Source organism: Crinia signifera, chromosome 12 (assembly GCF_055691185.1).
Source record: "Crinia signifera chromosome 12, ASM5569118v1, whole genome shotgun sequence".
Taxonomy (NCBI): Eukaryota; Metazoa; Chordata; class Amphibia; order Anura; family Myobatrachidae; genus Crinia; species Crinia signifera.
In genome coordinates this window covers 16939212-16966343 of record NC_139228.1, presented here as the reverse complement: position 1 = coordinate 16966343, position 27132 = coordinate 16939212, and the positions used below count along the sequence as shown (strand labels likewise).

At 43.9% G+C, this 27132-nt stretch overlaps 1 protein-coding gene across 1 annotated transcript in view; it reads right to left on the bottom strand.

Moving 5' to 3' along the window:
• The window catches only part of LOC146050488 (putative N-acetylated-alpha-linked acidic dipeptidase), a 96278-nt gene that overhangs the window by 27849 nt on the left and 41297 nt on the right, over positions 1-27132 (bottom strand). Inside the window, exons 7-11 of the mRNA XM_083167531.1 lie at positions 20477-20562; positions 19097-19216; positions 12401-12483; positions 10528-10591; positions 609-676 (exon numbers count right to left, since the gene is read on the bottom strand). Coding sequence (XP_083023657.1) covers positions 609-676; positions 10528-10591; positions 12401-12483; positions 19097-19216; positions 20477-20562 — 421 coding nt within the window. The remainder of the gene's footprint in view (positions 1-608; positions 677-10527; positions 10592-12400; positions 12484-19096; positions 19217-20476; positions 20563-27132) is intronic.

Sequence of the window (27132 nt, the reverse complement as noted above, 5' to 3'; positions counted from 1 at the left end):
TCCGCCCCCTACACGCACGTCATGACCGCGTTTCCATATGCATGCCCTGAATTTTCATGGGAACACCCAGGAGTGCACATATGGTAATGACCCTGATCAGCCCGCAAAGCCCCTATCCACCCCTGCTCCGAAGGCCAGGAGCGAGCACTCTGCGGCCGGACTTCTCGCCGAGTTCGCTTGCTCCCAGCGTACAGACATGCTCAGAAATGGTTCTGCACATGCGTATACGCAAAACATCGGAACACTGGCCGAATTCGTGTCCGAGCTAAGCGATCGGAGTAAGGCCCATCACAGTTGAGAGGGGCATATCTGTTGCAGTCGCTCTAGTTGCACCACTGAAACTTACACCAACACTATTGGCGGTGCCCTTCTCCACTTGGGTATGTCCTACTAAGTGAGCAACAGCCTTGCTTGCAAATTAAAACTACAGTTCGGAACCATGCAAGGAGTGACACAGACACAGATGGAAAACATAGTTCCACTGCGTCAGACGTCACCGCTGCATCCAATGCAGAATAAGGCAAATGGCGTCCTACTGAAAGGGTAAGGTCTGTGGTTTTATCAATAACATTTATTCCCAGAAGCCCTTTGGCCAGTGACGGATGTACCTTCTTGGCTGCCGCAAACAGTAGTTTATGCAGGATGGGAGTAGCAAGTGCACGGAGGGTGGAATTTCCTGTAAGGAAGAGATTTCATCATGAATCGAGAAGTGAGTTCACAAGAAAAAATAATGTGACAGAAAAGATAAACGCAACTTAAATGCTAACAAAATAAAATTATGGTAATAAGGAGTTAGTATACAGTAAATTAGAATATATTTCCTCTTTTCCAAAGAAAATGAAATACAGTACAAGAACCTGTAGAATAGATTAGCAATGTACTTGAAATTCTGTTCAACTCACTAATTAGCACACAGTTTGGCAAAGAACTATTTTTAAACGACTTAAGTAAACTGTATTCAGTCTGCCAGACTTGTTCTCTTTCAGCCGCTACAATGGTGCAGCATGAGCTACTGTATTTGATCCATTTATTTCTTACCATCTGTTCTGATAGAAGCCAGATACTTGTGAAAAAAGCAGAGTTCCGGGAATTCTCTAGCGCTCCTTAATCCCTCTGCTGCAGTGGTTTTCAAATGGTGTTTCAATCTCAATAACACCCAAAAAAGGTACAAATGTTAGCAAGTGGAATGGGAACCGGTCTGCAGCGCTGGACAATATGAATAAATTTACTGGAAATCCCAAAGAGAAGCAGTCCACTCCGTAGTTTCAAGGTAAAAAAAGTACTGAATGCTTTATTAAATAAAAAGTCACATAAAAGGAAGAAAATTTCCTTAAAAAATCACACAAAAACAGTCTAAAAGTATATAAAAAAGGATTCACTCTCTTCTTTGCATAGGAGAGAAAACAATTTAAAGGTAGCTCACCAGATTCTTGGAGACGCAAGTATCCCTGTATACTCCAGACTGCACTATAGGTCCTTATGTTGGGTACACCTATCTGGGTGTATGGGGTGTTTCAGGGCTGGGAGGCCGTTCTGCCACTACGGTTACCTCTCTAGTCCTTATGGATTCCCCAGATCTCAGCTCCACCCGGACTCACGGTATTGCGCTTTGGGTTCTGGAAGCCGCACTGCCACTACGGTTATTCCTTCCTCCTTCTGAGCTCACCTGCAGATCTTTACTGTGTAGTGTATCTGGATGGGTACTTTCAGGACAAAGGAACCGTACTGCCACTTGGGTCCTAAGTCCTTACTCTTCCCCAAAAGGGATCCCCGGTGTCTGGTATAACACGGAATGGAGGGCCGCACTGCCACTGCGGTTTATTTCCCTTGCGTGGTTCCCCGTCCCGGGTCCCGTTTAAAGAGTGTCCGGCTTTAATGTAAAGTGCCGGCACACTCCTCCGCCTCTGCTGCCTGCGCTTGCAGCGTTTGGCGGGCACACAGGTCCAAAAGTTCTTATCTGGATACTGTGTGATAATACAGGGGACTCTGGTCTGTTTGGAGTCTGGTCTTTCTCCTTCTCTCCACAAGCAATATCCTCCAGCTGCTCACCAACTAGTTTCTACCAATTATAAAATATATTTGGTAAAAACTAGTTGGTGAGCAGCTGGTGGATATTGCTTGTGGAGAGAAGGGGAAAAGACCAGACTCCAAACAGACCAGAGTCCCCTGTATTATCACACAGTATCCAGCTAAGAACTTTTGGACCTGTGTGCCCGCCAAACGCTGCAAGCGCAGGCAGCAGAGGCGGAGGAGTGTGCCGGCACTTTACATCAAAGCCGGACACTCTTTAAACGGGACCCGGGACGGGGAACCACGCAAGGGAAATAAACCGCAGTGGCAGTGCGGCCCTCCATTCCGTGTTATACCAGACACCGGGGATCCCTTTTGGGGAAGAGTAAGGACTTAGGACCCAAGTGGCAGTACGGTTCCTTTGTCCTGAAAGTACCCATCCAGATACACTACACAGTAAAGATCTGCAGGTGAGCGCAGAAGGAGGAAGGAATAACCGTAGTGGCAGTGCGGCTTCCAGAACCCAAAGCGCAATACCGTGAGTCCGGGTGGAGCTGAGATCTGGGGAATCCATAAGGACTAGAGAGGTTACCGTAGTGGCAGAACGGCCTCCCAGCCCTGAAATACCCCATACACCCAGATAGGTGTACCCAACATAAGGACCTATAGTGCAGTCTGGAGTATACAGGGATACTTGCGTCTCCAAGAATCTGGTGAGCTACCTTTAAATTGTTTTCTCTCCTATGCAAAGAAGAGAGTGAATCCTTTTTTATATACTTTTAGACTGTTTTTGTGTGATTTTTTAAGGAAATTTTCTTCCTTTTATGTGACTTTTTATTTAATAAAGCATTCAGTACTTTTTTTACCTTGAAACTACGGAGTGGACTGCTTCTCTTTGGGATTTCCAGTAAATTTATTCATATTGTCCAGCGCTGCAGACCGGTTCCCATTCCACTTGCTAACAATAGAAGCCAGATACTGTTACTAGTGCATGCTAAAGCAGGAATTCAAATGTAGATTCATTTTTCATCATATAATGAATTCAGGGTTTGTGAAAGGCCACAATCACCTGTTCTGTATTTTCATATTCAACTTTTAATCTACGGACCTATCCAATTTGTACTTGAAAGTTATTTACAGGAAAAGAAAAGTGGTTCAGAAAAGATATACTTGATCATGCAGGGCCATGAGGACAATGCCAGAGGACTAATGTATGCACTGTGCAGCTTTTACTGAATACCTAAAAAATGCATTCACTGAATGGTATTAGCAGCGCCGTCTTTTTCGTATGGGCTTAATGGGCACTTGCTCAAGGGCCCCAGGTGTATAAGGGCCCCTGAATTTTGAAAATCGGCCCTGGGGAACTGGAGATATCCAACTTCAAAGCAGTAGTCCACATCCGACCTGTTAATTGCAATTCCCAGTCATATTTCTCAGGTTCTCTCTGACTGAGCGTATATTCCAAAAGCTGGGACTCTTCCCTTTCTGTCGACACTAGCGACTTGTGTCTATCATGCCCAGAACCAGAGATATCAGCCTTCCAAACGTCTGGTGTAAAGTTTTATATTTTTGTCAATGGATTGCTCTGGCTCCTGATCTCTGATCCCCAAGTTCCCAGCACCTCCTGAAAGTTGGGACTCTAGGTTTTTATACTATTGAAGGCTAAGAAATCTATTTTCAGATAATGGCGATATCTTCAGTCAAACAAGCTGCCGTTCCACCGGAAAATGACGAATATTAAGCCCACTCCATTATCCAACCCTCCCCTGCGTATAAAACACCCCCTACCTCCCTGGAAGTTATTTACAAGGGACCCTTCATTCAGCTCAGTGCCCCCTTCCACATGTTAGTGTTCATTCTCCCACCACCTGTGCAGTAAAGGAGTAATTAGCAGAAGTTACTGCTCCAGGACCTACATGTTGAATGGAAGATAGAGCACCCCCTGCCACCTGTGGGACATCAAAGCTGCTGCTGATAGCACCCCACACCTTGGAGGGGAGAATTAGTAAGGGCCCCAGTGCATTGCTTTGCCCAGGGGCCCACACTGCTGTTAAGATGGCCCTGGGTATTAGTAAACGGGATACAGTCATTGGGTCTACAGCAAGTTGGTCGACAATCCTTAGGTCGACATCGGGATAGGTCGGCATGGTTCCAGGTCGACTTAGGTCAAGGTCGACCTGGGTCTAGATCGACATGGGTTTAGGTCGACAGGTCATTAGGTCGACAGGTAATTAGGTTGACAGTGTCTAGGTCAGTGTTTTTCAACCAGTGTGCCGTGGCACACTAGTGTGCCTTGAGCTGTTCTCAAGTATGCCCCCACATCTAGAAATGCCCAAACCCATTTACAGCCACCACCAGTTCAAATGTTATTTACTGGTCTCTTCTTTTCATGTAAAGGGCCAATGTATTTTATTTTTGTTACCTGTGGGGACCAGTGTGATTGTTTTTAATGTGGGAGCCAATAGGTTTTTTTTTCCTGTGGGGGCCAATGTGTTTTGCCCTGTGGGGATCTCATGGTGTGCCTTGGCAATTTTAAAGTCTTATTTAGTGTGCCGCAAGGTAAAAAGGTTGAAAATCACTGGTCTAGGTCTACAGTCAAAAGGTCAACATGGAGTTTTTACTGCTTTTTGATACGACATGTGCCGACAGACGATATTTCATGCCCTTCCATCCACTAGGGCTTGGCGGGAGAACAAAATAGTGTGCCCGAAGCATTGCGAGCAAAGCGAGCGTTGCGTGGGGATGCAGTGCACTGGAAACTATGTCCATGTCGACTGTGTCGACATTTCGGTCAAAAAAACAGTGAAAAACCCAATGTCAACCTTTTGACTGTATAGGACTATGCTATACAGCAGGTAAAAATACACTGGAACCAATTGGAAGCCCCCTATAAAATTTGCATGTAGACCGTGAATGTCAGTACACTGATTGAGATTCGGGACAATTTGCTGGGTAATTATGACTGCTAATTATTTGGATTCTGAGATGGATTCGCGGTAAATACAAAGTAATATCACCAGTCTATAAAGCCATTTATATTGCTATATTAGTGTGTTTTATGTATTTAATTGTGATATTTATGTGTTTTTACTTTAATTGAGTTATGTTTTAAATGGTGATTCATCTGTTTATGAGAAAGATTAAAAGGGAAAGACTTCCAAATATAATATCCTTGTTTTACATTATTATACTGAATGAGCAGGGCTTCATCATTATAGTGGAGTAATCCATTATAGAAATTACATTATCCCTAAAGTCAGATTTGTGGTGATGGACAGGATTGACTTCTGTTTGTCCACATATTTTATGAAGCCACAAGCACTGGGTTTGACTATTATACTATGCATAAATAATTTGAATTGATCCTGGATCACCAACCCAGGGCACCCCTGTAAGTCCTCCGCAGCACACCAGGGTGCCATTGCACACCGTTTGGGAACCACTGCCCTGCAGTAATGACCTGACAGACACTCTCCTACAGTAATCACCTCATAAACACCCCCTACAGTAATCACCTCACAGACACCCCCCTACAGTAATCACCTCACAGACACCCCCCTACAGTAATCACCTCACAGACACCCTCCTACAGTAATCACCTCACAGACACCCTCCTACAGTAATCACCTCACGGACACCCCTATAGTAATCACCTCACAGACACCCTCCTACAGTAATCACCTCACGGACACCCCTATAGTAATCACCTCACAGACACCCTTCTACAGTAATTACCTCACAGACACCCCCCCCCCCCCCATAGTTATCACCTCACAGACACCCTCCTACAGTAATCACCACACAGACACCCTCCTATAGTAATCACCTCACAGACACCCTCCTACAGTAATCACCTCACGGACACCCCTATAGTAATCACCTCACAGACACCCTCCTACAGTAATCACCTCACGGACACCCCTATAGTAATCACCTCACAGACACCCTCCTACAGTAATTACCTCAAAGACACCCCCCATAGTTATCACCTCACAGACACCCTCCTACAGTAATCACCTCACAGACACCCTCCTACAGTAATCACCTCACAGACACCCCCCTACAGTAATCACCTCACAGACACCCTCCTACAGTAATCACCTCACGGAAACCCCTATAGTAATCACCTCACAGACACCCTCCTACAGTAATCACCTCACGGACACCCTCCTATAGTAATCACCTCACAGACACCCTCCTACAGTAATCACCTCACAGACACCCTCCTACAGTAATCACCTCACAGACACCCCCCTACAGTAATCACCTCACAGACACCCTCCTACAGTAATCACCTCACAGACACCCTCCTACAGTAATCACCTCATGGACACCCTCCTATAGTAATCACCTCACAGACACCCTCCTACAGTAATCACCTCACGGACACCCCTATAGTAATCACCTCACAGACACCCTCCTACAGTAATTACCTCACAGACACCCCCCATAGTTATCACCTCACAGACACCCTCCTAAAGTAATCACCTCACAGACACCCCCTATAGTTATCACCTCACAGACACCCTCCTAAAGTAATCACCTCACAGACACCCCCTATAGTTATCACAGACACCCCCCATCAGTGGCGTAACTACAAATTTTGCTCCCCCCCGACAAAAAAATCCTGGTGCCCCCTCCCTTTCACTAACTTTTTCCACTGTCGCCTTTAATGATAACCCGTTTGTCTTTATAAGTCAGTGTCACCTCTACAGGAGCATGCTCCAGCTCCTAGTCTCCACAGCAGCCCCAGTACCAGGCCAGCGTCTACAGTAAAAATACCTACAGCTCCTCAGCAGCCACAGTGCCTGCCCCGGCGTCTGCCAGTAATCACCGGTGCTGCTGCAGCAGCAGTACAGAACTAGCAGTGCCACACGCATTGGGACCATTTTACCTTTGCTGAAGTCTTCATCTCCATCCGAGTCGCATCCCACCCGCCGCTTTAGAGACCCTGCGCGGCCCAGCGTGCACCTGGTGGAAGGGGGGGGGCGGCAAACGGCGTGCACCCGGTGATAGGGAGAGCGGCAAGCGGCATGCACCTGGTGGAAGACACTGTCAGCAGACAGTGCTTTCACATCGTGGTGTGTGATGCCTAGTAGTCCGCTCTGTGGGAAGCGGCTGCTGCTGCTGTTGTGTGCGCTGTACAGTGGCACGCAGGCTGCTGCAGCTCACACAGGATTCTTGGCTCCAAGAGAGCGCCATGACCCTGCGCCCCAGTGGCGCCGGCTCCCCCCCGCGAACGCTTGGGCTGCGGACCCCTAGTTACGCCAGTGCCCCCCATAGTTATCACCTCACAGACACCCCCCACATACCCTCCAATAGTACCGATTTAGCCGGTACAGTACCGTTTTTAAACGGTCTGTACCGGCAAAATTCAAGAGTACCGAATGTACCGCTTTTTTGGCTGCCAAGCACCCATTCCCAAGGGTGCATTGCGGTTCCCGGGATAGCGCCATGCGTCATGCGCCGGCACCGCGGACCAGCCTCACTGCACTCAGGGAACAGGTCTCTGTGTCGGCTAGTCCTCTCTCGCATGCACAGTGGTGTTTTCTGGACACCAAGCGGCAAGCGCTGCAGAGAGAGGAGAGCTAGCACAGAATGGGGATGCAGCGGCTGCGGGAGTGACATGGGGGGAATGACTACAGCGGTGCACCCAAGGTAAGGGACGGCATCCTGCGGTGCACCCAAGCCTGACTGAAATCGCCCCCCCCCCTCTTCTTTCCCTAACACCGGACACGTCCTCCCATCACTTGCAGTAGTCACCACTTCACAGATGTGTGTATATATATATATATATATATATATATATATAGATTAGCGCTCACTTTTTATTGTATTTTAAATACACATTCGGAAAGGGGTGAGCACGCCCACTCTACCAGTAACCACGCCCACTTTACCGATAGCCACGCCCCTTTCTAGATGTGTACCGAATTCTGACTTGCAGATGTTGGAGGGTATGCCCCCATAGTTATCAACTCACAGACACCCTCCTACAGTAATCACCTCACAGACACCCTCCTACAGTAATCACCTCACAGACACCCCCTATAGTTATCACCTCACAAACACCCTCCTATAGTAATCACCTCACAGACACCCCCCATAGTTATCAACTCACAGACACCCCCTATAGTTATCACCTCACACAGACACCCTCCTACAGTAAATATCTCACAGACACCCCCTACAGTTATTACATCCCAGCATGCCTTGCCATAGTTTTAGCATTTCCTAATAGCAAAACTGTGGCAAGGCATGATGGGAATTGTAGATTCACAACAGGTAGAGTGCCATAGTATGGCCATGCCTGCCCTACAGTAATCACCTGACAGACACTCTCCTACAGTAATCACCTCACCTACACCCCCTACAGTTATCACCTGACAGACACCCTCCTACAGTAATCACCTCCCAGGCACCCTCCTACAGTAATCACCTCACAGACAACCCCCCTACAGTAATCACCTAACAGACACCCTCCTACAGTAATCACCTCCCAGGCACCCTCCTACAGTAATCACCTCACAGACAACACCCCTACAGTAATCACCTCACAGATACCACACCCCTAAAGTAATCACCTCACAGAACTCACACCCAGAGGGCCAGATGTATCAAGCTTCATCAGCTCATGGGCCAGATTCTCTAAGCTTCAAAAGTGATAAAATGGAGAGTGATAAACAGCCAGCCAATCAGCTCCTACCTGCCATGTCACAGACTGTGTTTGAAAAATGTCAGACAGAAGCTGATTGGCTGGCTGTTTATCACTCTCCATTTTATCACTTTTGAAGCTTAGAGAATCCGGCCCCATATCTGCCATGTTATAGGCTGGGTTTGAAAAATGACAGGTAGGAGCTGATTGGCTGGCTGTTTATCACTCGATTTTATAACTTTTTGAAGCTTGATACATCTGGACCAGACACCCTTCTACAGTAATCACCTCACAGACACCCTCCTACAGTAAATATCTCTACAGTTATTACATCCCAACATGCCTTGCCATAGTTTTAGTATTTCCTTATAGTAATACTATGGCAAGGCATGCTAGGACTTGTAGTTTCACAATAGTTGGAGGGCCATAGTTTGGCCATGCCTGTCCTATAGTAATCACCTCACAGACACCACCCTGCAGTATTCACCTCACAGATGCCACACTCCTTAAGTAATCACCTCACAAACACCCTCCTACAGTAATCACTAATCACCTCACAGACACCCCCTACAGTAATCACCTCACAGACACCCTCCTACAGTAATCACCTCACAGACACCCTCCTACAGTAATCACCTCACAGATACCACACCCCTAAAGTAATCACCTCACAGAACTCCTGCCCTCTCTTCAATTAACACCTGACAATAAACACCTGTTGCAAAAAGTATTTTTATATACACCCATCTACCAATATAGAAAACATTGAACTCATGCCCCAATCTGAGCGCAGGGGGGCTTGCACTTTATTACTTATATAACTGTGCATTGCAATAAACCTCAGCTCCTTTTTAAGTCTATACACATTAGCGCTCAATTCTGAATTAGGCCCTTAGTACAGCGATTAAGGCAGTTTGTGCCCATTTCTGAGGATTTTCCACTATACATTCTCACAAAATAAGCGAATTGTTGTAAGATAGGGCCTTATTCTGGTTCACTCTCAGAGGCAAATTCCTTCTCACATGGACAAAACCATGAGCACTGCAGGTGAGGCAGATGTTACTTGTGCAGAGAGAATTAAATTTGGGTGGGGTTTTACTTCAAAGTGAGATCTATATTGCAGTGTAAAAATAAAGCAGTCAGTATTTTCCCTGCACAGAAACAAAATAAGTCACCCAAATCAAATCTCTGCACATGTTACATCTGCCCCATCTGCAGTGCACATGGTTTTGTCCATTTGAGACGGAATTTGCCTCTGAGAGTGAACCATAATAAGGCCCACAGTACATACGTAATTATGTAACCATATGTATTTTACTTGCATCAAACCTCACAACCGGAGAAATGAAATAATGGAAATAAAGTACAAAAGTCAATCTCTGCTATTAAAACACATCATAAAACGTGTAATTACTTATTGGCAGGTATTCAATGCTGTGGGCGAGCGGCGACAGCGAGCAGAACTTCCTGCTTGCTGTCACCACTCACCCTGTCAGTATTCAACGCAGCCTCCTCATACGCCAATTCCCCCTCGCTCCATTTTTTGAGCGAGGGGGAGTTGACGTATGCGGCTACAGAAGCAGCGAGGCTCGCGACTAAATACAACAAGTTTTCTGCATTAACCGCGGGTCTCGCTGTTTTGGGGAATTCTCGCCGTCCTGTGACAGCGAGGATTTTCCCAGAACGTTGAATAGATCGAGCGGCCTGCGCGGGGGTTAAACAGCGAGGATCGCTGGTTTTCTGCAATCCTTGCTGTTTAACCCCCTTGCCGGCCGCATTGAATACCTGCCATTGTATCAAAAACATTCATGTCTATGTAAAATCAATATCTCTTTATTATCCAAAAGCACTTTTTCCTTTACCTGCAAGCGACAGATCCACATTCAGGTATGCCACAGTTCGGGACCCTAACACTTTTCCCATCTCCTGTAAAAAACGAGATTTATGAACTTTTACTTTTTACTGTATTAAATAGCACAAACTTAATTTACTTCTAAGTAATCATTCTGACACTTACAACAATCAAGACTGGTATTAGGGAAGATTAGAGCATACAATACAGGGCCAGATTCTCTAAGCTTCAAAAGTGATAAAATGGAGAGAGATAAACAGCCAGTCAATCAGCTCCTACCTGCCATGTCACAGACTGTGTTTGAAAACTAGCCAATCAGGAGCTGATTGGCTAGTTGTTTATCACTCTCCATTTTATCACTTTTGAAGCTTAGATAATCTGGCCCCCAGTCTGTAATTGGTACTATTGCTGTATTCTCTGTTTGAATAGACATAAGCATCACTTCTGTTGGGTATTGATGATTAGGTCAACCAAATGAAGATTGACATACATTGGGTCGACCACTGAAGGTCGACAGGCCTTATGTCGACACAGACAAAATGTCAACATGTCTAAGGTAGACAGGGTCATAAGGTCCACCTATACATTAGGTCGACATTGGGAAGCTCTCAGTCAAAAGGTCAACATGGGTTTTTCCCGTGTTTTTTGGCCCGAATGTTGACACAGTCGACCTAGTGTAGGCTCGCCATGCTTCGGGCATGGTGCCTCACAAAGCTAGGCACACTATTCTATTCTCCCTCCACACCCTAGTGGATGGCAGTGCATGAAATACCAGCTGTTGACACGTCAGGTCAAAAAAAAAAAGGGAAAAAGCAATGCCTTTTGACTGTTGACTTGCCCAATGTCGACCTAATGCATTGAATTGCCCAGTGTCGACCTTACGACCCTGTCGAACTTTTGTCTGTGTAAACCTAAGGCCTGTTGACCTTCAGTGGTCAACCCAATGTATGTCGACCTTCATGGTTTCGATCTAGTGACCATATCCCCTTTTGCTAAGGATAGTTGACTCCTATGGAAATAAGTGACAAATCATTCTCCTGGCAGTCCGAAGGGCGAGTCTGGGTTTGGCAGATGCATTACCAACCTGACTGCATTATGCCAATGGAAGTTTTGGGGAAGAAGAAGAATGGTAAGGGACTGTTTTTCAGGGTTTGAGCTACTGTAGGCCTCTTAACTCCAGTGAAGGACCATCTTAATAAAAAGTTTTGCTCACCTATTTTGACAAATACCCTTGGCACTCAAAGGGTTAATGCTTCAGCATTCCAAGATATTTCAACAATGCTCTGCTTCCAACTTTGTGGCTACAGTTTGGGGAATGCACTCTTCTATTCCAACATGACTGTACGGCATTTCACAAAGCAAGGACCATACAGACATGGATTGATGGGTTCCTTGTTGAAGAACTTGACTGGCCCCACAGAGCCCTGACCTCAATTCCATCGAGGACTGGAACGTTCAGTAATAAAATAAAAAACTTAAATTTCTCTTTTACAATTTAAAAATATTTGATGGTCTGGTCTTGGTCTTGGTCTCATCAGCGACGGGTGGCGAGGCAGCGGGGACCCAGGGGGGGGTGCTCCGTCGGTACAGGGCACGTGAGCGTCTCGTGCGCACGCACCCCCTCCCATGGCTGGCAGAGGCTGGCGATAGAATCGCCAGCCCCTGCAAAGATGTAACGGCTCCAGCTGTATACTAAAGAGATTTCTAGCTGAAGGCAATTAAATGACCTTTGGATTGGAGGAAACTTGATGACACTGGTTAATAATTTATATCTTATTAAGTGTTTGTCTCATATTAAATTAATATTTGATGCTTAATTATTGCTTTATTATTTTCACACTGACACAGACTTATTTATTTTTAAATAAGTGCATGTAACTTACTTCTACGCCCTCTGTAGATCCAATAAGACCATATTCCTCTGCTCCCCAACTACAGAACAAAATGGACCGTCTTGGGCGCCAGCCTAATAAAACATAATATATGTTCTGTTGGAATTTCACAGGAGCCATAAGTAGTTTGCAATCATTTCAACTGAGTTATAAAATTCTTTAAATTTTTACAAAATAGAAAAACTAAAAATTAAATTATAATATGCATTTCATTTATTAATTCACAAACTGACTCTATCATGGAACACATTTCGTTAAGGAAATACATTCAGACATATTAATGAAGTATAACATTCCAAACATAGTAATTTAGGTATGGAAGTAGTTGGTATCAGTTAAATATATATATATATATTGTGTAATGAAACCAAAGAGTTCCCAGTCATTGGGGGTGAATTGCAAATTGGAAAACAATTAGAGTGCAAACTGACATTCTAGGTTTGAGAAATGTGCCCTATATTAGATTTATATTTACTGAAACCATTGAAAATGTATCTTAATTTCTGTGTTTCGGGGGCTAAAACGCACATGTATTAACATTTATTTAAATATTAATATCATTTTGTCTGACTTTTTAATGTGTCAACCTATTACCTGTCATCCAGTAATGGTCGACCTATTAATTGTCAGCCTACAGATGGAGCTCCTCTAGTGCTTGCGGGGGGTGGGGGGGGGTGGTGGCGATAGAATCGTTAGCCCCTGCCAACCACCGGGCCCCGCCATCTGTTGGAAGGTGGTGTGCGCTCATGAGAGGCTTGCGCGCCCGTTCCCATGGGAACAGTGATCACAATATGGTTTCACTGGAAATCAACTTCAGTAAATTACATCAAAAAGGATCTGCAAAAATACTAAACTTCAGAAAAGCGAACTTTGAATTATTCAGGGAAGCCCTAACAGGAATTGGGTGGGAAACGGTTATGGAGGGAAAAAATGCAGAGGAAATGTGGGGTACTCTAAAAAAGGTGCTTGATTCACTAACTATGGAATACATTCCTAAAGTAAATAAAGGTAAATTCAATAAAAAAAAAGCCACCATGGTTGGACAAAAAAGTAAGGTCAGCTATCAACAATAAAACAAGAGTATTTAAATTCTATAAAAATAACTTGAATGAGGAGGCGTTCGCAAAATACAAAGAATCAAACAAAACTTGTAAAGGGGTAATCAAAGCAGCTAAAAGATTATATGAAGAGCGCATAGCCACTGAAAGCAATAACAACCCAAAGAAGTTTTTTAAATACATAAATAGTAAACGTTTAATTAAGGAAAACATAAGCCCACTAACTGATACTAGTGGAAAAAGTGTTACTGAGGACAAGGGAAAAGCAAAACTGTTAAATGAGTTCTTCTCATCAGTATTTACTAAGGGAGAGCAGACTGTGGAACGAACATTTACCACAAACGGGACAAATAAGCCAGATCTCATTGTGGATTTCACACCGAAGGAAATAGTACTGAGGCTAAGCAAATTAAAAACAAATAAATCACCATGGCCAGATGGGATTCATCTGGAATTAATGGAATTAAGGGATGAACTAGCTACCCCCCTACAATATATCTTCAGCAAGTCACTATCGTCAGGTATAGTACCAAAAGATTGGAGAATAGCAGAGGTAGTGCCAATATTCAAAAAAGGAAAAAAGGAAGATCCCGCTAATTACAGACCTGTTAGTTTAACATCAATTGTGGGTAAACTATTTGAAGGATTTTTAAGGGATGGTATCCAGGAATATTTAGACCATCACCGTCTACTCAGTACTAACCAACATGGGTTCGTGAAAAATCGTTCATGCCAAACTAATCTACTAGGGTTCTATGAAGAGGTTAGCAAAAACCTTGATAATGGAAATGCTGTAGATGTGATTTTCCTAGATTTCGCTAAAGCATTTGATACTGTCCCACACAAGAGATTGATTAATAAAATGGAGAACCTAGGATTGGGTGAAAATATCTGCAGATGGGTAGGGAATTGGCTATGTAATAGAGAACAAAGAGTGGTTGTGAATGGTGCCGTATCAGATACGATACCGGTACTAAGTGGAGTGCCCCAGGGTTCGGTTTTGGGGCCCATTCTGTTTAACATTTTTATTAACGATATTGGGATAGGGTTACTCAGCAATTATTAACGATATTGGGATAGGGTTACTCAGCAATGTATCCATCTTTGCGGACGATACAAAACTTAGCAAAGTCATCAAATCATCAGAAGATGTCACCATGCTTCAAAATGATCTTGCAATTCTAGATGAGTGGGCAAAAAAATGGAAGATGAGGGTCAATGTAGATAAATGTAAGGTTATGCACCTTGGGAGACACAACCAGTGTGCAAGTTACAACCTTAGCGGAGAGGAACTGGGTAATTCCATACTTGAAAAGGATCTAGGAGTCCAAATAGACAGCAAACTGGAATGTAGTGCCCATTGTAATGTAGCTACAAAAAAGGGCAACAAAATTTTGGCATGTATTAAGAGGGGAATGGCAACTAGGGACTCAAGGGTAATTATGCCACTGTATAAGGCATTGGTGAGACCTCACCTCGGGTACGGAGTGCAATTCTGGGCCCCACACTATAAAAAGGACATCATAGAATTAGAAAAAATCCAAAGGCGAGCAACAAAGCTTATTAGGGGAATGGAGAATTTAAGCTACGAGGAGAGATTAAGCAAGCTGGGACTATTTACACTAGAGAAGTGACGTTTAAGGGGGGAGATGCTCAACATGTACAAATATATCAAGGGCCAATATAAGGAACTGTCACACACCCTCTTTTCTACTAGAAAGGAATCTAGGACACGAGGGCATGAGTATAGATTAGAAAAAAGATTTCATTCAGCTAGTAGAAATAATTTCTTTACGGTCAGAACAGTCAAACTCTGGAACTCTCTTCCCAGAAAGGTGGTAACGGCTGGCTCATTAAATGCGTTCAAGGCAAAGTTGGACAAACATTTACTGGATAAAAACATCCATGGGTACAATTAAGAAATATATTCTGTCTGTAAAATATCAGAACCTACCAAATCAGCAATGGATATCTATACCAGGTTGAACTAGATGGACGCAAGTCTTTTTTCAGCCTTACCTACTTTGTAACTATGTAACTATGTAGCTCCCCATCGGTCCCCACCACCTCGCCACTGGTCCCCGACGGTCGCCACCCCCTGCACCACCCTAAAGTGGAGACGGCCAGGGTTCTGCCGCCGAGTGACTGGGATGCACGTGCATGTGAGACACTCGCGTGTGCCAGTCTAATGGAGTCCCTCTCAGCCAGCGATCGCCAGTGGGTACATTTTGGTGGACACCGGCATTGAATGAGAGGGGCTCCATCTGTATTGATAGGATACCCACCATTCTAAACTTATAATACCCTTACTTGACATCAAGATGCCTATTTAGAGCAAAACAGAATCTTAGACAGCCTGAATAATTATCTTGTCCACAAAGCCACTTTATACATAGTAACATAGTTTGGGCGGTACGTCCCGCGCCCATCGCCCCAATGCTCATCGCATATGTACTAAGCTGAGCTGTGAAAGGGCAGCTCTCCAGATAAGCGTTGCCTTTTGCGATCCCCAATACTGCCTGGACATCCTTGTTTCTAACGGAGAAGTCCAACTGCGCATGCGTAGATAAGCTGGCGGCCGCGAGGCATGCTGGGAGGGAACCGTGTCAGATCCCTCAGCAGCGCTGCGAAGACAAGACCATAGGCTTCAACTAAAGCTGGCGTAACCCCCGCAGTGAAGCCCCACCAGGAGGGGCTTTAATGAATTTAAAAATGAGGTAAAAACCCATAAAACTGTGTTTTCAATGCATTTTTTTTTGTACATCCCACCCTTTGCGAGGTTAAAAAAAGACATAAGTCCATACTATAGTATCCTATCTCCAGCATTCCCTAAGGCCTTGGCCTAAGGCCTTGGCTGATATTTACCCTACTAGACCTCCCCCTATGCATTATAATTAATGGTTATATCCCTGGATTTCTTTGATAAAATTGGTCCAACTGCATCCTAAATATATTAAGTGAATCAGCCACCACAACCTTTTCTGGCAGATAATTTCAGATCTTGGGCCAGATTCTCTAAGCTTTAAAAGTGATAAAATGGAGAGTGATACACAGCCATCCAATCAGCTCCTACCTGCTATGTTACAGACTGTGTTTGAAAAATGTCAGGCAGGAGCTGATTGGCTGGTTGTTTATCACTCTCCATTTTATCACTTTTGAAGCTTAGAGAATCTGGCCTCCTAACTGCCCAAACTGTGCCTGTTTCTTTGCTGCGTGTGAATTCTCCTTTCCTCCAGCCTTAGTGGGTGCCCGCGTGTCTTGTGCATAGGCCTCATGGTAAACAGAACCTGACAGTTCTCTCTATTGGCCCTTGATGTATTTATAGATATTAATTATGTACCCTGTTAAACACCTTTTTTCCCAATGTAAACATTACTAGTGTGGCTAACTGTTCTTCGTAGTCCAACGCCTCTAAACCCATAATAATTTAGTTGCCCTTCTCCTGACCCTCCACAGTTCCATATTATCTTTTTTAAGGTGTGGTGCCCAGGACTGGACACTGAATTCCAGGTGGAGTCCTACTAATACCAGTTTAAAGGAGTTAATTTGCATAATATACAAATAGAAAACAACAGATAATCTGACCTCACAGTTGTACTACATTATAACGGACCTTTAGTAATTTACCCAGTGGTTCTATATTGGAGAACTGTGATCATCTGCAAATGTGAAGAATTATTACCAGCCTCCACAGCCTCATCTGTTATATAATCAGTTTGTATTCAGTATAGAATAAATTATATTAGTTTACTGATACATTATGCCAGTAAGACGTGACATCTTGTATTTTTGCTGTCAACAGCAATTATATACATCTACGTGTGTTTCTCTACAAAATGCATTTACGCATTTTGGCTCATTCTCTTTACAGCCTACATTGTGTAGTTACAGTACTGTACATCATGAGCAATGACATCAATAGGTTTGTATGGTACATTCTGACTGGAGGGTCAAAGATCAGCGAAAGCACCACCTGGTGTTATTGTAAAATGACTTGTCTACTCGGTAAAGCTGAGGGTAACAGATTAGGAATGGTGCCAGGATTACAAATGTCATCGCAGTGCTTTATTATACTGTAGCTTGAAGGAAGAGCTGGAATTCTTCATTAAACACATGGCAGGGTTCTAACAAGGAATATGTTGTTATTATTATGTATTATTTCCATGCATGACGTTCTTACCATCTATTCTGTCACCAATACATGCTTGTAGAAGTTAATAGTGAGACACTGAACATGTTTCAGATCACTGTGAGTGGTTAGCCACTGAATAAAAACCCGCCCTGTGTAAATCTGCAAGTGAATTGCAAAAATATTGCTATCCGCTATCCTGTTGCTCATCCATACACAAATCACCATCTAATGATTTTTCCAGTGTGTACAAACATTATTAACCAGTGGCGTAACTACATTTTGGGTGCCCCCCCGCCGTTAAAGGGAGGGCGCCCAGCCACTCACCCGCCCCTCCGCCAACCGCCCCCCACCCCGCCTGCCGCCCCCCAGGTAGCCGTCAATGCAGGTGGGGGGGGACGCTGCGAGGCGGCTGAGGGGACGGACGCTGCGGGGGACACAGAGGCGGCAATTACTTACAGCTGAGCCGGGCAGGGGGAGCCGGGAGCTGTCACTGTCAGTACGTAAGGAGAAAAAAAAAAGCCCATACAATGAATCGGCAGCCTGTGATTGGCTGAGCGCTCTCTCAGCCAGTCAGCAATTGGCTGAGAGAGCGCTCAGCAGCCAATCACAGGCTGCCCATTCATTGTATGGGCTTTTTTTTTCTTCTTCAGTACAGACAGCTCCCGGCTCCCCCTGCCCGGCTCAGCTGTAAGTAATTGCTGAAGCTGTGTCCCCCGCAGCGTCCGTCCCCCCAGCCGCCTCGCAGCGTCCCCCCCACCTGCACAGGTAAAGACTGGGGATGGTGCGGCGGGCGGCGGGGTGTAACGTAACTATAGCACTGCAGCCCCCGGCGCCCGCACATGCATAGCGCCCCCCCGCGGTCGCGGGGGCTGCGGTTCTATAGTTACGCCCCTGTTATTAACTCTAGCCCACCACAACTCTGCAACAGATACAGGCCGATGGAGGCTGTCACTGATGTCACAGACCCTCCTTTGAAACACCTGGGCAGGCCTGCGTTTTTCAGACACACCCAAAAATGGCCGGTTACCACCCCCAAACCCCGAGTTCTATTGCACATGGAATGTTGCTTTAGGCAACCAATCAGAATCGATTTATTTAGCACCTTCTAGAAGATAATAGATCTGATTGACTGACCATAGCAACATCCCATGTGAAATAGAACTCCCATCTTAGTAATCAAGTGACCCAAACCATAGCATCTAAAATGGCTATCCAAGCCTCTGTGGCAGCTGGCCACACCCCCTCTGGAGACTAGCCACACCCCCAAGTATTGGCCCCTGCTTCTAAATCCTCTGAGTGCACCCTTCCTGCACTGAAGCACAGTGTTATGTGTTGGAATTCCGAGGTTCGGGTGAATGAATAATCACTATGTACGATTGATGTCATAAACAATATGTCTCTGTGGTCCAAGAATTTTGTAGGACAACATTGATTGGTGCTTCACTTGGCGAGCGCAGTTACACAGATCCCAGTAAAAAATTTCCCCATATCATATACCTTCTTTAAGTAGCTTGGCAATGGCTCTGCTTAGCTCCATCATAGTGGCGGTACCGCTGGATGGATCAATCGCACCAAAAACCCAAGCATCTCGGTGATTACCCAGAACCACGTAACGATCTGTGTGACAAAGAAAATGAATGTAAAGAGATATTTAATCAATAATAAATTCCAGTATTAAGAAAATACACTCATTTATTTATGAAGTTAATTATAACGCACATACATACTGTAATATGAAGTGCTTTTCAGAGAATATTTAATCATTCACTTCAATGGCTGCCCCAGTGGAGTTTACCATATATATTCCCTGTATTAACAGGTGAGGCCAAATGTAATAGGGTGTGAGAATCGGAAAGTCAGAGATTTTGGGCGATTATTCCCATTTTGTTAAAGCGGCAATCAAATACATGGCAAAAATCAACCTAGTTTTGTAGTGTAATTGCAACATTAAAAAAATATGGTAAATCTCTCCCAAAACATCTCACTTTCTGATTCTCTATCCCTATTACCTTTGGCCCGTGGTTTGTTATATCAAAGCAAGGGGTGTTTTTAATCCATATTTACTGGAAAGAAGGTGAGTACATATTACATTGTCCATGGCCTCCCACTTGTCCTCACTGGCCACAAACTGCATGGGAGAATATTACACTGTCAAAACACAGAGTAAAGGCAGTATAAACTTGGACAACTGCAGGGGGGGGGGTTTGATATAAACTTAAATAAATATATATATATATGTGAAATAAAAAATGGTTATAGAGCGTGCTCTATCAGTACCACCACCTTTCACGATAACACCTCATATGAAATAGATGGAAAGAAAGGTCTCCAACGTGGACAATTTTTTCACATTTATTGTATAAAAATGTTTATACAGAACATTATTTCTTCTTAAAACATGTAAAACAATGCATAATGATATTTTCAATCAAATAGATGCTTGAAAACCCTATGCGTTTCGTCTTGATGACTACATCAGGGGAAGACTCAAAGCAAATGATTTATTGGGCTTAATGACTCCTTTCAATATGGGTTCTTCATTAATATACAATTCAAACAAGAAACGGTAAATGAACTATGGAAAATTCCAACGTTTTTTCTTCGGATAGGAGATGGTAGCCTTAAGCAGGGTGGTGCCATAGCAGTAGCTCCACACTTGTATGTCCTCCAGAACAGATGTTCAGATTATCCTATTTATTTTGCACATTCTATAATAAAATAAATAGAATCTGATTGGTTTCTATGGGCATCAATATCCCATCTTAGTAAAATTACCCCTTAATTTGGGATTAATGACAAAAAGCATGTCAATGTAGTTATGACAGAAGAAAATATAAGAAACACCACATTACGCACTTTGTTTGCTTGATCACTTACCAGGTTCATATTGTCCTTCAATAAATCCAAAGACATTTTTTATTGTTCTCTGAACGTTATAAGTTTTCACATAAAGTTTTATTTTGCTGTAAATAAAAAAAGTAAAATGTTTGAATCGCTGAACTTTAATGGTAACTACATAAAAAAACAGTGCTGAAGAAATAAGGATGTGTGACCTATAGCAGCCTTCCATCTAGATTCTCCCTTCCACATAATGTGTTCCAGGCTCTCTTATGGAATCACTTTGCCTGTAGGGGGGAGGACTTTACTAAAATGGACAACCAATCAGATACTTTATCTTCTAGAAGGTGCTAAATAAATGAGAAGTGGATTCTGATTGGTTTCCGATAGCAACATCCCATGTGAAATAGATCTCCCATCTTAGCAAATGTCCCCCGAAATGTCTTATTTTTACCATTTATTTATCACTGCTTTCCCACAACCAACCTCAACAGGAGACACACAAACTGGTCGGTAGCGGGATCTGGGTGAGAGTCTAACCCCTGAGAAGTGTTCTAACATCAGAAGACAAAATTACATAAATTAAGAGAGCGCACGGTGTTGATCTGTACTCTATTTTGTTATTTATTAACTGTAATGTTAAGTTCTTTCTTCCTGTACTGTTCTATGTAATGCCCTATGTACGGCGCTGCAAAACACTTGTGACGCCTTATAAATAAAATGTAATAATAATGTTAATAATAAAAAACTAAAAATTGTTGATAATGCTGGCATACTGTACAGAGAGCTTAATTAATGAACATTTATATATATATATATATATATATATATATATATATATATATATATATATATATATATATATATATATATGATAGATGGTGTGACCCCAATAGTGTGCTTATAGAAGAGCAGCACCTCTATAGTACCTCGCTGTTAACAGAGGGACTGAAAGGGAAATGGATAGAAACAAGATAGAGGTGCGCTACAGTTTTATCACCAATGCCCACTTATCAGGTGGCTAGTAAAACAAAAAGAATATAAAATAGATAAAAATATATGTCTAGTGTCCATGTGGCTCTGAAACACTGCCATCTGTTGGTAGCAAATGAAACTACATCTACTACTGTAGCTTTCGAAGAATTTGCTTCAAGCAGGCTTACAATAGGCGTGCGCAGCACAATTTATTAGGGGGTGCACCATCAAAGGGGTGTGCCAAGCACCACCTATTGGGCATGTCTAACATCGCCCATTGGGTGTGTCTAACACCGCCAATCAGACGTGTCTATCATCATCTATTGGCACTCGCTACAATATAAAATGTCTCTCAGCCACACCATAATCTCCTGCCTGTATCAGTTTTAATCTTCTAATTACTCTGTGTAACAGTACTTGTAATAAAGTAAAAAACACATATGGATGATGCAGGTATGTAGGGATTAACATTGCAAAATACACATATTGATGGACGCTTCTTTTAATAAAATACAGTTCGAAAAACCAAAAGCCTTTGGTAAAAGGTATTGCAGGTATTGCCAGCACCAGACGGGTGTCCCCCTTGGCAACAAGCAATAATAGTCCCCCTTGGCAACAAGCAGTAATAGTCCCCCTTGGCAACAAGCAATAATAGTCCCCCTTGGCAACAAGCAATAATAGTTCGCATGGCAACGGGCAATAATTGTCCCCCGTGGCAATGAGCAATAATATTCCATCTTGACAACGAGCAATAATAGTCCCCCTTGACAATGAGCTATTTCAGTCCCCCTTGTAGGGTTACCACCTCATCCCTTTAATTCTGGACACATATTAATTACACAGGTTCTGTGGCTGTTTAAAAAAAAACAGTTGAAATGGAGTCTTGAAGTCAGCCAGCCACAGAACCTGTGTAATTAATATGTGTCTGGAATTAAAGGGATGAGGTGGTAACCCTACCCCCTTGGCATTGATCATGAAGGCCCTTGGCATCCACCATGAAGCCCCTTGGCTTTGATCATGAAGCCCCTGGTGTCGAGCATGAAGATCCTAGCAATGAGCATGTATTATGTGTCAGATGTGTACTGGGCATTACGGTTTGTTATATAGTATGTAATGGGCATCATGTGTGGCTTTATGTGTAATGGGTATTACAAAGTTTATTAAAATGTGCAATGGGCATTATGGTGTGTGGTATAATGTTAGGCCGCGCCCCCTTTTTACTGCGCAAGAGCCCCGTCTACTACAAATCAGGGGGGGGGGGGGCGCAAAGCATGCTCCGGGCACCGTGGCACCTAGCTACACCACTGATCGCATGGGAAAAACACACCATGCATGATGGGCACCTTCATGTATTCAAACCTGCCGCATTCATTCCTACTATAGATCCACAGGTTGCCTGAGAAGCATGTACTGCTGGTAGATCTTGAGGACAGGTTTGGACGCCCCTGCCTCACGGTACAGTCTATATTGTCATGCTTAATTTTGGGCAGAAATTAGACAAAACTAAGTAAACTTTAAGGAGTTTTGTTTTTCCGCTTACATGTAAGTAATCTGCACTTGGTACATGTAAGTAATCTGCACTTGGTACATGTAAGTAATCTGTACTTGGTACATGTAAGTAATCTGCACTTGGTACATGTAAGTAATCTGCACTTGGTACATGTAAGTAATCTGCACTTGGTACATGTAAGTAATCTGCACTTGGTACATGTAAGTAATCTGCACTTGATACTATGAGTAGCACTTAACCGTAATATTCCCAAGAGTTCTCAAGATCTAATTTACTCCATGCAACACGTATCAGTGTTTTGCAGCCATTATAGTATAGCGTAAACTGCGTTCATATCTCAGTATCATTATGCCTCTGGGCCTATAGTAAGTGCATTCTCATCAGCTTATGTCTGGTTGCCTTAGAAACACAGAGGCCTCAGATAGTGCAGCAGACATCTCTATGAGTAATTGGCTCCTGGGCATTTAATTACTGTCTGATATTTTTACATTTTCCTTTTTTTGCCTGATTATTTCCTGCTGTTTCCAAATGGCCCTTTCTAACATTGCTTTCTAACAGTAACTACATAATCACTACCGGCGGCGTATCTACATTAGGGATACAGGGCACCTAAGTACAGGGGGCCCACACTGCACACCCGGCACCCACCTTTTTATACTCATCTCTCTGGAGTTCCCAGCATTGCAGAGCGGGGAATAGACGCTGTGTGAAGGGGCCAGGTGGCATGTTTAGAAGATGATCATGCCCCTGTAGTGATGAATAATGGGGGCATGGCCTGCGGTTGTGGTATCCATGAAAGGCCACACCCCTTTTTCATGCGAGCGTCCCAATTTCTAAATTGACAATGTTGGGAGCAGCTCTATTGTAGTCAGGGCTGCCACTAGTAATGTCGGGGCCCAGGACTGACCTGCAGCCCGGGCCCCCAGCGGCACCCCCCTCGCACGTGCTGGCACCCCACCCCCTCGCGCACGCCGGCACACCCCCCTCCCCCAATTACTTACCAGCGGTGTAGTCGGCTGCGCAGCAGCATCTTCTCCCAGGCTCGGAGCACTCACTGCACAGTGCAGCCTGCAGAGCGCCGAGCCCCTCTGTATCCTAGGCTCGGCGCTCTGCAGGCTGCACTGTGTATTGTGTGAGCCTGGCCACCGGCGCCGGGTGGGGGAATTTGTGCGGGTGAGGGGGGTGCCATGCCACTGTGGGCAGAGGCTGGGGCCCAGGACAGTTGTACCCCTGGCACCACCCTGTCGGCGGCCCTGATTGTAGTGCTCACAGTATGCAGGGGTTATTAATTCCTACAGACGTTCTCCAGACAAGGACAACTGGTGAACCAGAAACAGGGACAAGTGCACATTGATGATTGATATGCTTGGGGAGTTTTGGCTACACCTTCCTGCCTACCTAGAAAAGCTACTGTAGCACTAGTTGCAGGAGTCTTTAATGATGGCAGCCACTGCAGCACAGTCTGCTGACAAAGGTAAGGCTGGCCGTTATAGAAAGGTGTCAGAACACAAATAGTTACATAGTTACACCGTAGTTAAGGACGAACAAAGATGTGCATCCCCCGAGTTCAACCTTGGTTAGTGTGTATGATCCATTTGCTACATCCCTTATTTTGCATTGTGTATTCTGATTTATTTAGTTCAATCTGTCTTCGTAGCTTAAATTCTCCAACCCTTTATTAGCTTTGTTGCTCTTCTTTGGACCTTTTCCAGTTCTAGGATATACTTATTATAGACCCAAATTCTCAATTTTTTTATTCATAAACCTCTTATGTGGCACGGTATCAAAAGCCTTAGCAACCTCCAAGAAGACCTCATCTACAGCATTTCCATTGTCTACACGCTTAATAAATGTGTTTGGCATGAGCGATTTTTCACAAACCCATGTTGGTTAATACTGATTATACTATGGAGCGCTACATGTTTTTGGATACCATCCCTTAAAATGCCTTCAAATAATTTACCCACTATTGATGTTAAGCTCACAGGTCTATAATTTGCTGGGGCTTCCTTTTTTCCTTTGTTAAATATTGGTACTACCTCTGCTAATCTCCAGTCCTTAGGCACTTTACCAGATGAAAGTGAGTTCTCAAAAATGTAATACAGAGGGTTTGCTAATTCCTCCCTTAATTCCATTAGAACCCTAGGATGAATCCCATCCGGATCTGGAGATTGGTTTGTTTTGATTTTGCTGAGTCTCTTTTTTTATCTCATCTGTTGTAAATTCAATATTAAGTTCTAGCTGGCCTGTCCCATTAATGGTACCTGTGGGTTCCAGTGTCTGCTCCTCCCTATTACACACTGATGAGAAAAATGTATTTAACAGTTCTGTTTTTTCCTTATCCTCAGTAAAGCTATTTCCTTTGATATCGGTTAATGGGTCTATGCTCTCTTATTATTCTTTTGCTATTTATGTATTTGAAAAACTTCTTGGGATTGTTTTTGCTCTCTGTGGCTTTGCGCTCTTCATTTTCACTTTTAGCAATTTTGATTACCCCTTTACAAATTTTATTTACTTCTTTGTACTTATTGAATGCCTCCTCATTTCCCTTAGCTGTAAAATTGAACTGCTCTTATTTAATTTATTTATTGTTGTCCTTACTTTTTTTTTTTAAGGATTGAGCATAGAACATGTGTCAGTCACAGTTAGACATTACAGCGTTTATGTTTTATACAATTTTATCTCATGGAGAGAATATTACAGATATCTATACGGAAACAGAAGGTACATGAACAATGCAGAAATTGGATGGACAGGACTGGGAGAATTCTCATAGTCAGGCAGTGATATTGCAAGTTGGGAGATCAATCGGATCATCCCCCGACAGAATACATGTTTCGTACCACTGAGTAGATCGAAAGCATTTGTAAATCTGTGTTTTGAGATCATTTGATAAAGAGTCAATAAAACCCTCCCATATCTGAAAGAATTTTTATGTGCGGTCTTCTTTTTGGAGAAATGTATCCACCCATTCCATATGAAACACAGAGAAGAGTTTGGCTCTTAACAAAAGGTACTGTATAGTAGGAGGTTCTGTGTGAATCCACTGGTGTAAAATTCATTTGTGGGTAACCACTGAAATAAAGAGCTACTATATATATCGTAAAAACGTTGTGTTGGGATCGCCCATTCTGCTGTCAGTGGGAGACGGCATAAAATATATGTGGTGGAAAATCCCTGTACGTGCCTTGATGGATCAGAGCTGTCTTGGTACCATTAGGAGAACCAATACAATATTAGTTGGGTGAATTTAATGTGGCTGTTTAGTGTTTGTATTTGTATACATGACAAAGGTAATTTAGACAGCAAGCTCCCCTTGGGCAGGAACTGGAGAGAAGGACAAAGGCCCTCCTTCTGGTTGACTCGGTATGCTGCGAAGCTCGCATCTTACTGAGTCCCAGAGAGGCCGCCCTGGCAAATATAGGCCCCCCCCCCCAGATCATCAAATGATTTCTGCCAGACTGGCAAATATGTCAGTGGAGACTGACTTATATTTGTGTGTGCCGGGACAAAGACAGGATGGGACACTCCATCATTGCCCCATTTACATGGGAACACCCAGCGTTTGCATGGGGCCGCCCATAAAAGGCTTGGCCTTACCTGGGCCCGCCACCACCCCCCTCCCGTGCGAGCGAGCGAAACACCAACTGCAGGTCGGCGAAGGCACCCCCACAGAAGCCATGCACATGCGCATATGAGAATATGTTCAGGGCAGAACCAGGTGAACACGTCGGGGACCGAATGGATTAGAATCGGTCCTCATATTTGCTGTGTGCACCATATAAATGTTCATAAATATATTGATATCTTCGATGGCATTAGTAAAGTTTTTGAATTTCAAGAATAATTTTCTATGTATGTAAAGGGAAGACCCATTTATACAGCTGCTTAGGGAGGTATTCAATTGTGGCTGGTTTTTCTGCCAATGCGGTTTCACTTTTGTAAAAAGTCAAAAACGGCATTGGCCACAAATTGTCGAATAAAGACCCAGATTCGCTCCCCTGTCCGATGTTTTGGATTTTTGCTTGTGCAAAACCCTGGAGTGACCGCCTTCAGCGAGTTTCACACTGGCTGGGGCGTACGCTAAGTGATAGGGGGCAGATGTATGGGACCGCCAAGTGTTTTATGGGCGTGCTCACAAAAACGCTAGGCATACCCCTGCGAACACCGGCGTGTCGATGCCATCAGTGCCCACCCCCTTTTCGGCCAT